General features: G+C 37.9%; 1 protein-coding gene across 4 annotated transcripts in view; it reads right to left on the bottom strand.

The window, feature by feature from the left end:
- The window catches only part of SENP6 (SUMO1/sentrin specific peptidase 6), a 131361-nt gene that overhangs the window by 8879 nt on the left and 109058 nt on the right, over positions 1-13424 (bottom strand). For all 4 annotated transcript variants that reach the window (XM_018052876.1, XM_018052877.1, XM_018052878.1 and 1 more), the window contains 2 exons: positions 12173-12265; positions 4194-4624 (listed from right to left, as the gene is read on the bottom strand). In XM_018052876.1, the coding sequence (XP_017908365.1) occupies positions 4194-4624; positions 12173-12265 (524 nt within the window). The remainder of the gene's footprint in view (positions 1-4193; positions 4625-12172; positions 12266-13424) is intronic.

Genomic DNA, 13424 nt, shown 5'->3' with positions numbered 1-13424 from the left:
AAGACAAGATGGGAAGATAGCAGGATAAAAGTGCTCCTGAAAAGATATATTTAACATATATTAAGTTTAAATGTTGTGATAAAAAATACTATTTAAAATAATAAAGCCCTATGATTAATCCTTTTATTATGCAAAGAATAACCTTTACAATTTATCTTTTTAAAAATTTGTATTTTAATGTTTTGAAGCTAAAATACCTATATTTAAGTAAAATCTGTCTAAATCCTTAGGTAATTCAGAATTAGTAATTACAATCAAGTTGTTTTAGTATCAAAAATATTCCTAACTATACCTTTTACCCAGAAATTGTGTCATATAAACATGAATTTATACAAATGAAAACACATGTGCATTGTAAAAGAGAGAAAAGTAAATAGTATAGTCAATTTCTTCAGTTATTTCGTTCAGTAAACAAATGCTCTAGTATAAATTGAGTGGCAGTAACTCAATCAGCTATTCTCACAACCAGTCCCAGTTCCTGAGGTTCTCACATAGTGAGATCATCTGAAAATGCCGAACCAAGTGTGATTCTAGAATTTAAACATATTTTTCATGTATTGATACCATACATCACAAGACAACTATTTCAAATGGTGCCCAACTGAAAAAGCAGCAAATCAAAGTAATAATAACACACATTATTACTTTCCTACAGTTGATCTTAAAAACCTAATCCCTGTGTCAAGATACAATTCTATTTATTTGCTGTAGCATGTCAACCTACATCGAAGTCACTTGTGACTATATGTGTTCAGTGGTTAAATTATGTTTAAACTACCTAAAATGCTTCATTTAAATCCTGTCAACTATCAGACCAAACAGAAATAGATCAATAAGATACAAATCATAATCACAAAAAATTTTTACAAGCTCTACTCTTCTTAAATTTTGATGTCATAATTTTATATAGCATAGACTGCTTAAACCATCCTCTCTGAGGCTATTCAATGTTCTTTTGGGTGAGTGAGACCTTGAAAACATCTGATGAAAAATGAGACTTCATTCCTTAAAAAAAATACAAACCCATTCTAGAGAACTGTGGGACACTATCATCACTGGATTAAGATAAACATTAAAAAAGGATAGAAAAACACCAGTGTATCACACATAATAATGTTAAATTAATTACCTTCAAGGATAATTGATATAGTTACACACATACTAAAAAAAAAAAAAAAAACCAAAGCACAAACTATAATTTTTCAAAGAAGAATAAACAGACACTGAAAGGGCAAACTAAAGCATTCACTGGGACACATACTCAAATTTAACCAGGTACTTTCTCAACTAGAACACTAACTTGTAGGAAAGGGCCACTAGGAATTTCTGGGGTTTGTGTAGATGAAGGAAGCCCTAAGGCTTTGTCTCATTGCTCTAAGTCATGCATTTTAATTCATTTTTTAACTTGAATTCATATTAAACTATATGAAATTATTGATCGAAAAGGAACTTAGAGATATAATTCACATACCATACAATTCACCCCCTTAAAGTGTATAATTAAGTGGTTTTTGTATATTTACACATACTGTGTGCAACCATCACCAGAGTCAATTTTAAAACATTTTCAAAATGTTTCAAATCTCAAAACAAACAAGCAAAAACAAACCTCTCAACTCTTTACTATCACTCCCTTTCCCCATATTCCTCTCCAATCCCCAAGCACCCTTAAGCAACCATCAGTCTACTCTTATAGGCTTTCTGTGTGGGAGATTTAATACAAATAGAATCACGTTAATATGTGGTCTTCTGTGACTACTTCAACTTAACATGTTCTCAGTTTCATCCATGTTGTAACATGTATCACTACTTCATTTCTTTTTATGGCCTAATAATATTCCATCAAATAGATATATCATGTTTTCATTATCCATCTATCAGTTGATGAACATCTGGGTTGTTTCTACCTTTTGGCTGTTGTGAATAATGCTGCTATAATTGTTCATGCCCAAGTTTTTGTGTGGACATATGTTTTTATTTCTCTCGGGTATTTATCTAGGAGTGGAACTGCTGGATCATATTATAACTTTATGTCTAACATCTTAAGAAACTGTCACACAGTTTTCCAAAGCAAGCTGTAGCATTTTACCTTCCTACATTAATAATATATCAAGTTTTCAGTTTCCCCACATTCTCATCAACACCTGTTGGCATCTGACTTTCTAATTCTAGCCATGCTCTATAAAAAGGCTTGCTGCTGCTGCTGCTAAGCCGCTTCAGTCGTGTCCGACTCTGTGCGACCCCACAGATGGCAGCCCACCAGGCTCTGCCGTCCCTGGGATTCTCCAGGCAAGAACACTGGAGCGGGTTGCCATTTCCTTCTCCAATACGTGAAAGTGAAAAGTGAAAGTGAAGTCGCTCAGTAAGTGTCCGACTCTTCGTGACCCCATGGACTACAGCCTACAAGGCTCCTCCGTCCATGGGATTTTCCAGGCAAGAGTACTGGAGTGGGTGCCATTGCCTTCTCCGATAAAAAGGCTTAAGCAGCCATTAATCCACTCTATAGGCTTGTGGTCTTGATTTATAGTTCCTTCATGACTAATGATATCCAGCATCTTCTCATGTACTAATTGGCAGGACTTTGTTCAAAGGCACACACACTGTGCACACTGCCTTGAAGGCTTAATCTTCAGAGTGCCCATCTAAGCAATGCTTTCAGTGTAGCAAAATGGTGATTAATGTAGTTATTCAATGCCTTTTATTACTTTTTCAAGTATTAAAATACTAAAACTGAAAAAAAATTACAGTGACTTGGTGACTACCTATTTTGCCTTTCTTCATTCCATTTCTTCCCTGATGAAATATATTAGAAAGTGAGCAAGAAAAATAAGTACTGTTGACCCTTGAACAGCACAGGTTTGAACTGCACTGGTCCACTTACACAAGGATTTTTTTTCCACCCAAGAAAGAGGTTAGCACAGTACTGGACAATCCAAGGCTGGCTGAATCCAGGGATGTGAATCCGTGGATATAGAACTGTGGTATGACATAAATGGCTGATGATAAAGTCAGAGGTCGATTTTGACTGTCAGAGGGTCAGCACCCCTAAATCCCATGCTGTTCAAGGGTCAACTGCATTTATCTGCTTGGTTTTAATGCACTTTTTTGCTTTATCTGCTAAATTCCCCCCTTTTGCCTCTTCTCTTATACCCGCTAAAAGGCACAAAGACCAATATCCATAGGCCTAATATCAGCTTTATGCAGCTGAGCATGTCAAACAAAAAATATTTTTGAAAGAATGTAGCAACAGCTTTCCGATTTACTAAAATAAAAGGCTGGTAGAAGTACCTGAAGTATGCTCAGCATTCACAACTTTTGATAGGTTCTTTCTGAGGTCACATAATTTCTTCTATGTCTTATACTGAGTTTTTTCCTCCAAAGAGAGTGTATTAAATCTATTCATAGTTTATTAAGTTTGCTATCTTATATATATAGCATACTATAGTTCATGAAATGGACTATTTTACTTTGAGGTTGAAGTGGAAATTCTGCAGTTGACTTGATAAAAAATTTAAGTATTTGAAGAGATACCTTAGATTTCTAGAATAAGTGTTAGTAATATGGACCTGATTCAAGGAAAGAAACAATTTATTAGAACTGAAGGGAAATAAAAAAGCAGAGGTTGGACCAGTGCCCTTCTTTCCACTGAAAACCATGAAAGAGAGTGAGGAACAGGAACTAACCTTTAATTTGAATGTCAACAACTATTTGGAGGAAAAAGCTTTAATTTTTTGCCTCTTGATCTCAATTTGCCCATCTGTAAATTGAGAAGATCAAACTAATTTGCCTTATAGATTTAAGACTGTGCAACTACTGTTTATGCTGAGTAAGTAAATTTCCTACGAAATAAAAACAAGTCCAAGTTCCTACAAATGGAAAATGCAGACCTTGTACTTTAATTTTAAAACTGCACTCTTTGTAAGGATGAGGGGAGGAGACTCACTATCAAGGGGGCACAAGAGAATTGTTTTGAGTAATGGCAAGGTTCTAAATCTTGATTGCTGTAATGATTACATGACTATATATATTTATCAAAGCTCACTGAGCTATATTTATGAGTGAATGTTACTGTAAGTAAATTATACAATAAACCTGACTTTAAGAAAAAGTGCACCCTGAAATTTTAATCCTATTTCTAAAAAATCCAACTTACTCTGAATTTTTTGATTTTTTTGAAACATTTAGTAACATACCTGTATGGTGCATAGAACTTAAATATTCATTCTGTAGGCCATTCTCATTTTCAGTCCTATCAACAAATTTCTGGCATGTGGGTTCTCCTTTATTCGATTCTTCATTTTCACTTGCAGTATAATTTATTTTTTTCAGACTACATTTCACACTGCTTATGTTTCTCCGGTAACGAGGGTCACTTTCTTCCTGTTCATTATTTGAATCAATTACAGCTACACAATGCTTTCTGTTTAACATCTTCTTAATTACAGGCTTGGCAGCAGAGTTTTGTGAACAACTGTCCATTTCACTGGCTGAAGGAGAAGAAACACAACTGTCCTCTACAGGTGAACTTTTTTGCGTGATTGTATTTTCATGGTAATGAGGATTAGGTTCATACTTTGGTTTTTCCAAACCAGGGAAACAAACAACGGCCAAAAACCAGTGTGCACTGTAAAAAACAAATGAAACTACTGAATATATTACTAGAAAAGTTTATTATATTTGGCAATAAATATTAAAATATTTTTTCTAAAGCTTCTATAAACAAATTTATTAAGAATGCCCAATTTTTTTAATTCTTAAATTAATCTACTTGTTTGAAGACTCACTGATTCATTAACAGAGCATAATATCTATTCAAAAATAACATAATTTTTGTCAGAATTACCTAGCCTGAATTCACTTTTGCAAACAATCCTTTGAACATTTTCTTGCTTTTGGAATGAAAAATTCATCGTTTTCCAGGCAATTTAACAAAATGTAAATTACATCACTGCAATTCATCATTCCCATTTACCTTTCCTTTGTTTTATTTATGCCAAGGGTAAAAAACCAGCAACATTAAAATATCTTCAGCAGTCTAACTAATCAGACTTTATAAGTTTGAACATTTTCTAAATATTGTACATAATAGTTTTTTTAAAACTTTTCATCTGTGTTTTTCTTATTAATAAGGTGAGTGAGTGAGTGCTCAGTTGTGTCTGACTCTGCAACCACATGAACTATACAGTCCATGGAATTCTCCAGACCAGAATGCCTGAGTGGGTAGCCTCTCCCTTCTTCAGGGGATCTTTCCAACCCAGGGATCGAATCTAGGTCTCCAGGGAAGCCCAAGAATACTGGAGTGGGTAGCCTATCCCTTCTCCAGTGGATCTTCCAGACCCAGGAATCGAACCGGAGTCTCCTGTACTGCAGGCAGATTCTTTGCCAACCAATCTATCAGGGAAGCTTGGTTAATATTAACTAGGTATTATTAAGTATTAATATTAGGTATTAATAAGTACTAATAACACTTATTAGGCTATATTAATAACGTAAGGATTTCTTAATACTGAAAATATTATTCTTGTCTCATACTCTACTGAAATAAAATACACTAAATTGAAATAATGTATCTAGTCTAATTATCAGTACAGAAGTATCAATACGATTCCAGCTAGAGCTGAATTCAGGTATCATCATAGTTCATGACAGCAGGATATAAGCTATGAGTAAGAAGCTATACAGCTAAAAGTGGCTAATATTCATTAATCTAATTAATTTTATTCAGGGTTTACTATTTGCTAGGCACAGTGTTATGTGAAAGGGTCTTCCCTGGTGGCTCAGACAGTAAACAATCTGCCTGTAATGCAGGAAACCCAGGTTTGATCCCTGGGTTGGGAAGATTCCCTGGAGAAGGGAATGGCAACCCATTCCAATAAACAGGCTAAAGATGTCAGATAATTTATTAGCTGAGCACAATATCTGTCATAGAGTATGGAGTTCAGTAGATATTTGCTATATGAAAAATGAATGTTGACCCAGACAAAAGTTATTGCATATTCTATTTATGTAAAATATTAAATTTCCCCAAGGTAATACTAAGAAGCACTGTATGTCTCTTCACTAGACACAGTAAGTAGAAAAGTTCACAAAGGCTGCCTTCATCCTCAGTACTGAAGATCCAGATGGAGAAATGCTTCTCTCCTCTTCTTAATTATCAACCCTCAGGACCCTATGGACTTCGGTCAGGCCAGGCTGGGAGAAGAGTGCATACCACCTTCCTCACTTCATCAGCTCAAAGACACAGCTGACACTAAGCCACATCTCAACTTCAGAAAGGTTATAAAGTGAAAATATGAAAAATTGATTAATAACACAGAGATTCTCAACCTACAGCTGAAACCGAAGTCTGTCACAGTTATAAACATTTTTCAGCTATGACAATATGGATGAGCCAGTTTTTCTGTTGCCTTATCTAATAACTTGGGGAAAAAAATCTTCCTTCACCTAGCTGTAAAGAGAAAGCTGAATCGGATACATTTGACCTCACTTTCAACCTCTAAGAGCCAGAGTTTTGCTTTTATGATCCCTTTTAATGGCAGATATCTTGACCTTAAGCCATTAGTGGGAGACATGGCTAAAACAGGCAATTTCACTTAGTTTAATTTGATGTTTGGATTAGATCCAAACATCAAATTTGTGTTCCTTGTCAATTACAATTTTTAACAAATAGCTTATCAACTTTTAGCTTAACCACCACCAGGAAAATTAAAATAAAACAAAAACAGGGCAGCCTATCTAATTAGTTTTATCTCTTTATAAAAAAGCCCTCATGATCTGGAAGTTATTCTTCCATCTACAAACAGCACAGTTCTGCAGAACACAACTAATTCACTCGCTACCTTTCACCAAGACAACCAAGATGACACAAAGCACTAAACATAGCGTCCATCCACATCAGATACCATGACTAAGGATGTGCCTCTATTACTAAATTATATATGCCTCAAATTATATTTTTATTTTAAATTTTTATAATTAATTTCTGACAAATGGTTTCCCATGTATATCCCTCCCTTTTACCAAGTGGGCAGCTCATGTGCTACTTGATATGACAAATTAATGTCAAGAAATCTAATTTTGAGGTGAATAAAGAAATTATAAAGATTAGTTTTAAACTTAGTTTTAAATTTTATTGATACTATGATACTGTTTGACTCAAATCATTTTGAAGAGGTTGGGCTTTATAGTCGTAACCAATGTTTTAACCTAGTCTACCTATCTTTGGCTGGGCTAGAGATCATAATAGGTGTTATAATTAAAGCATGATTCTAAATAAAAAGAATCTGACTATACTACAGAGTAAATGTTTTTTATAGTGAGAAAAAGAGCACATTCAGAAGCTAGCTTGGCACAGATAGGCTTATTAGACATTAAAAATCTTACAGAACACCAACCTCAGACAAAGTTACTCTGCAACCATGATAAAAATGAGACAAAGCAAGGTCATTTCATAACGTCTTAGCAGAGACAAATATAAGGTCAAAGTGCAACCCTTCAAAATACCAACTATCTTTTTGCTAAATGAGTGAATGTATGCCGCTGGAGCAGCTGTGAGGAGATAACCCATGTGCAAGGGCAAAGGAGAAGCCTCAGCAAGATGGTAGGTGAAATCGCCTTTAGAATCAAACTCCATACCTACCAAAAACACTCAGAGGGCTCAAACATACCTTGTGTATGCCAGGACCCAGAGATGTGTTTCAGTGTCTCCTGCAGAGGAACGGATAAGCAGTGGCCTGTCACAGGGGCAGGGGCTCTGGGTGCAGTAGACCTGGGTATTGCATAAGCCCTCCTTGGAGAAGGCCACCATTAACCCCACCATAGAGCCGCCAGAACTTACACAGGACAGGGTAAAGAGACTCTTGGAGGGCACGAACAGAACCTCGTGCATACCAGGACCCAGGAGAAGGGAGCAGTGACCCCACAAGAGACTGACTCAGACTTGCCCGTAAGTGTCCAGGAGCCTCTGGTGGAGGCGTGGGTTGGCGGTGGCCTGCTGCAGGGTCGGGGCACTGCGTGTAGCAGGGCCAGCATGGGACCTTTTGAAGGAGGTGGCCATTATCATCATTACCTCCACCAGAGTTTGGCCCCAGGTAAATAACAGGGAGGGAACACAGCCCCAGCCAGCAACAGAAAACTCGACTAAAAATTTACTGAGCATGGCCCCGCCCATCAGAACAAGACCCTGTTTCCCCCTCAATCAGTCTCTCCCATCAGGAAGCTTCCATAACCCTATTGTCCTTCTCCATCAGAGGGAAGACAGACTGAAAACCACAATCACAGAAAACTAACCAATCTAATCACATGGACAACCGCCTTGTCTAACTCAATGAAACTATGAACCGTTCCCAGCAGGGCCACCCAGGACAGATGGGTCATGGTGGAGAGTTTTGACAAAACATGGTCCACTAGAGAAGGGAATGGCAAACCACTTCAGTATTCTTGCCTTGAGAACCCCATGAACAGTATGAAAAGGCAAAAAGATAGGACACTGAAAGATGAACTCCCCAGGTCTGTAGGTGCCCAATATGCTACTGGAGATAAATGGAGAAATAACTCCAGAAAGAATAAAGAGACACAGCTAAAACAAAAACAGCATCCAGTAGTGGATGTGATTGGTGATGGAAGTAAACACTGAAGCTATAAAGAGTAATGCTGCATAAGAACCTGCAATGTTAGGTCCACGAATCAAGGCAAATTGGAAGTGGTCAAACAGGAGATGGCAAGATGAACATTGACACTTTAGGAATCAAACAAATCAGATGGACTGGACTGGGTGAATATCCACTATTGTGGGCAAGAATCCTCAGAAGAAATGGAGTAGCCATCATAGTCAACAAAAGAGTCTGAAATGCAGTACTTGGATACAATCTCAAAAATGACAGAATGATCTCTGTTCGTTACTAAGGCAAACCTTTCAACATCACAGTAATCCAGGTCTATGCCCTGAACAGGAATGCTGAAGAAGCTGAAGTTGAACGGTTCTACAAAGACCTACAAGACCTTCTAGAACTAATACCCGGAAAAGATGTCCTTTTCATCACAGGGGACTGGAATGCAAAAGTAAGAAGTCAAGAGATACCTGGAGTAACAGGCAAATTTGGCCTTGGAGTACAGAATGAAGCAGGGCAAAGTCTAATAACAGTTTTGCCGAGAGAGTGATCTGGTCGTAGCAAATACACTCTTCCAACAACAAAAGAGAAGACTCTACACATGGACATCATCAGATGGTCAATAAAGCTCTATATACAGTCAGCAGAAACAAGACCAGGAGCTGACTGTGACTCAGATCATGAACTCCTTATTGCCAAATTCAGACTTAAACTGAAGAAAGTAGGGAAAACCACTAGACCATTCAGGTATGACATAAATCAAATCTCTTACGATTATACTCTGGAAGTGACTAACAGATTCAAGGTATTAGATCTGATAGACAGTGCGTGAAAAACTATGGATGGAAGTTCGTGACACTGTACAGGTGACAAGGATCAAGACCATCCCCACGGAAAAGAAATGCAAAAAGGCAAAATGGCTGTCTGAGGAGGCCTTACAGATAGCTGTGAAAAAAAGAGAAGCAAAAGGCAAAGGAGAAAAGGAAAGATAAACCCATTTGAATGCAGAGTTCCAAAGAATAGCAAGAAGAGATAAGAAAGCCGTCCTCAGTGATCAATGCCAAAAAAAAGAGCAGAACAATAGAATGGGAAAGACTAGAGATCTCTTCAAGAAAATTAGAGAAACCAAGGGAACATTTCATGCAAAGATGGGCAAAATAAAGGACAGAAATTGTATGGACCTAACAGAAGCAGAAGATATTAAGAAGAGGTGGCAAGAATACACAGAAGAACTGTACAAAAAAGATATTCACAACCCAGATAATCACAATGGTGTGATCATTCACCTAGAGCCAGACATCCTGGAAGGCAAAGTCAAGTGGGCCTTAGGAAGCATCATAATGAACAAAGCTAGCGGAGGTGATGGAATTCCAGTTGAGGTATTACAAGTCCTAAAAGATGATGCTGTGAAAGTGCTGCACTCAATATGCCAGCAAATTTGGAAAACTCAGCAGTGGCCACAGGACTGGAAAAGGTCTGTTTTCATTCCAATCCCAAAGAAAGGCAATGTCAAAGAATGCTCAAACTACCACACAATTGCATGCATCTCACATGCTAGTAAAGAAATGCTCAAAATTCTCCAAGCTAGGTTTCAATGGTACGTGAACCGTGAACTTCCAGATGTTCAAGCTGGTCTTAGAAAAGGCAGAGGAACAAGAGATCAAATTGCCAACATCTGATGGATCATTGAGAAAGCAAGGAGTTCCAGAAAAACATCTACTTCTGCTTTATTGACTATACCAAAGCCTTTGACTGTGTGGATCACAACAAACTGTGGAAAATTATCAGACCACCTGACCTGCCTCTTGAAAAATCTGTATGCAAATCAGGAAGCAACAGTTAGATCTGGACATAACAGACTGGTTCCAAATAGGGAAACGAGTACGTCAAGGCTGTATATTGTCAGCTTGCTTATTTTAACTTATATGCAGAGTACATCATGATAAATGCTGGGCTGGAGGAAACTTAAGCTGGAATCAAGACTGCCGGGAGAACTATCAATAACCTCAGATATGCAGATGACACCACCCTTATGGCAGAAAGTGAAGAGGAAAGCCTCTTGATGAAAGTGAAAGAGGAGAGTGAAAAATTGGCTTAAAACTCAAAACTCAGAAAACTAAGATCATGGCATCTGGTCCCATCATTTCATGGCAAATAGATGGGGAAACAATGAAAACAGTGACAGACTTTATTTTTGGGGGCTCCAAAATCACTGCATATGGTGACTGCAGCCATGAAATAAAAAGACACTTACTTCTTGGAAGAAAAGTTATGACCAACCTAGACAGCAATTAAAAAGCAGAGACATTACTTTACCAACAAAGGTCTGTCTAGTCAAAGCTATGGTTTTTCCAGTAGTCATGTAAGGATGTGAGAGTTGTACTATAAAGAAGGCTGAGCACCAAAGAATTGATGCTTTTGAACTGTGGTGTTGGAGAAGACTCTTGGGAGTCCCCTGGACTGCAAGGAGATCCAACCAGTCCATCCTAAAGGAAATCAGTCCTGAACATGCATTGGAAGGACTGATGCTGAAGCTGACACTCCCATACTTTGGCCACCTGCTGCGAAGAGCTGACTCACTGGGAAAGACCCTGATGTTGGGAAGATTGAAGGTGGGAGGAGAATCGGATGACAGAGGATGAGATGGTTGGCTGGCATCACTGACTCAATGGACATGAGGTTGAGTAAACTCTGGGAGTTGGTGATCGACAGGAGGCCTGGTGTGTTTCAGTGCATGGGGTTGCAAAGAGTCGGACACGACTGGGCGACTGAACTGACTGACTGACTGAGTTCTTTATCCAAACAAACCACTGCTTCCTTAGACCTTCCCTCAAACCACCATAACAAAGACCAAATTCTGTTACTGCCTCTTTCAAACACATTTTTATTTAGAGGAATCATGGTCGGCCATGGTATATGTTCTCACTTAATGCAAGTACTAAACCCATGCCGCCCAATTACAAGAGTATTCCTGGAGGTCTTTGGCTGGAGGGCAGGACAGTTGGAAAATGAAACAGAGAAACTCTCAAGTTCAAATTGTATAATACTACTAATGTGCGTCTATGCCTCTCTAGTCACTGGGTGACAGTGACATAAAATGTCTACCACCTCTGTTACTTAGGAGATACCTCCAGGTAGCAAACGTGGCTCTCAGTGAGCAAATGACGTAAATCCAGCCACCTTCTCTTCATTTTGGTTGAGTCAAAGTGTGTTTTATAAACTAAAAATCCAAATTCTTCTGTGTGACCTAATCACCATTCTGTACAAGGTAGTGTTTTCTACAGGATGTCTCCTAGACCACAAGTACCATTTTTAAAAGATGACATTATTCTACACTGATGAATAAAATGAAATTAGGAAGATTTCTTACTGAGTACTTGTAAAATTCCATATCTTACATGATTCACTGAAAAAGTATATTAATTTCCATAAAATAAGGAGTATAAGTATCAACATATACAACAAGTTTCAGAAAGAAGTTTAAAACTGGATGAATTATTCACCTCATAAACATATTTTCTAAAAATTGCCATCACATTTACATAAAGGAAACTGTTACTCACGCTTCGTTAAGGGGTACAAAAATAAAATCCTTCTCAAAAATATCTACATGCCGGGTCCATGTTTTCACTCTTCCATGTCGCTTCTGCTGTATTCTGTAAGACAAGAGGAAAGCTATCAAGCTTCTAAAATGTTTCCAGTGTCGTCAGCCTATATGCAGCAGTTCATTCATTACAGCTATTAAGATGTCAACAGATCAAACAGCTGTATAAGAGGATTTAACAAGATGTGAAAAGGAAGCAAAATATCTGAGATGGAGCTGGGAAGATGTGAAACTGGCCATCACTGAATCTGGGAGAAAGAGATTCTTTAATTCCTACTATTACTTACTAGGGTGCTTATTGTTGCAGAACTGGTTTTCGCAAAAATATTGAGTGTGTATCAGACTGTGACCTATAAGAACTAAGGTGAAGAGAGCAGGAAAAGTGAGCACTATTTTACAGTAGGTAAAACAGGACAGATTATCAGCACTGTTCAAAACCAACCACTACCATCAACTCCAGGCTTCCCTGATCGCTCTGTTGGTAAAGAATCTGCCTGCAATGCAGGAGACCCTGGTTCAATTCCTGGGTTGGGAAGTTCCCCTGGAGAAGGGATAGGCTACCCATTCCAGGATTCTTGGGCTTCCCTGGTGGCTCAGCTGGTAAAGAATTCACCTGCAATGCAGGAGACCTGGGTTTGATCCCTGGATTGGGAAGATCCCCTGGAGAAGGGAAAGACTACCCACTCCAGTATTCTGGCCTGGAGAATTCCATGGACTGCATAGTCCATGCGGTTGCAAAGAGTAGGACACTACTGAGTGACTTTCACTTTCTTTCTTTCACCATAAACTCGAAGATACAAAATTAGGTATCACTGAAACAGGAGAAAATTTATTTATATCGTACACAACAGCCATTGATTCAAGATACTTAACAGCACTGATAACAACAATGGACTCTGTGCATCTTGTAACCAATTACCAGCAAGTATGAGAGCTGGATGCACTCACTATATGGAAAGACATTATAAATAACTCAGGGCTCACATGTAGAATACTGTTTCCTTGTCTGAGAATTATTATACAAAGAACTTATTAATATTATAGATTCACAGGTTCCACTGTTAGATACTACAGATGGAACATGTAGGGTAAAACAGAGTGATTGGTATTTAATAATTTTTAAGATTTAATAAGATTCAAGTAATTTTCCTTTTTTAAACTTTCAGATATATTTGGAAAATACTGATTGACATATTAGACCTAAAACCTTT

The sequence above is a fragment of the Capra hircus genome, chromosome 9, assembly GCF_001704415.2.
Source record: "Capra hircus breed San Clemente chromosome 9, ASM170441v1, whole genome shotgun sequence".
NCBI lineage: Eukaryota > Metazoa > Chordata > Mammalia > Artiodactyla > Bovidae > Capra > Capra hircus.
The sequence above is the reverse complement of the archived record's forward strand: the minus strand, read 5'-3'. Positions and strand labels throughout refer to the sequence as shown.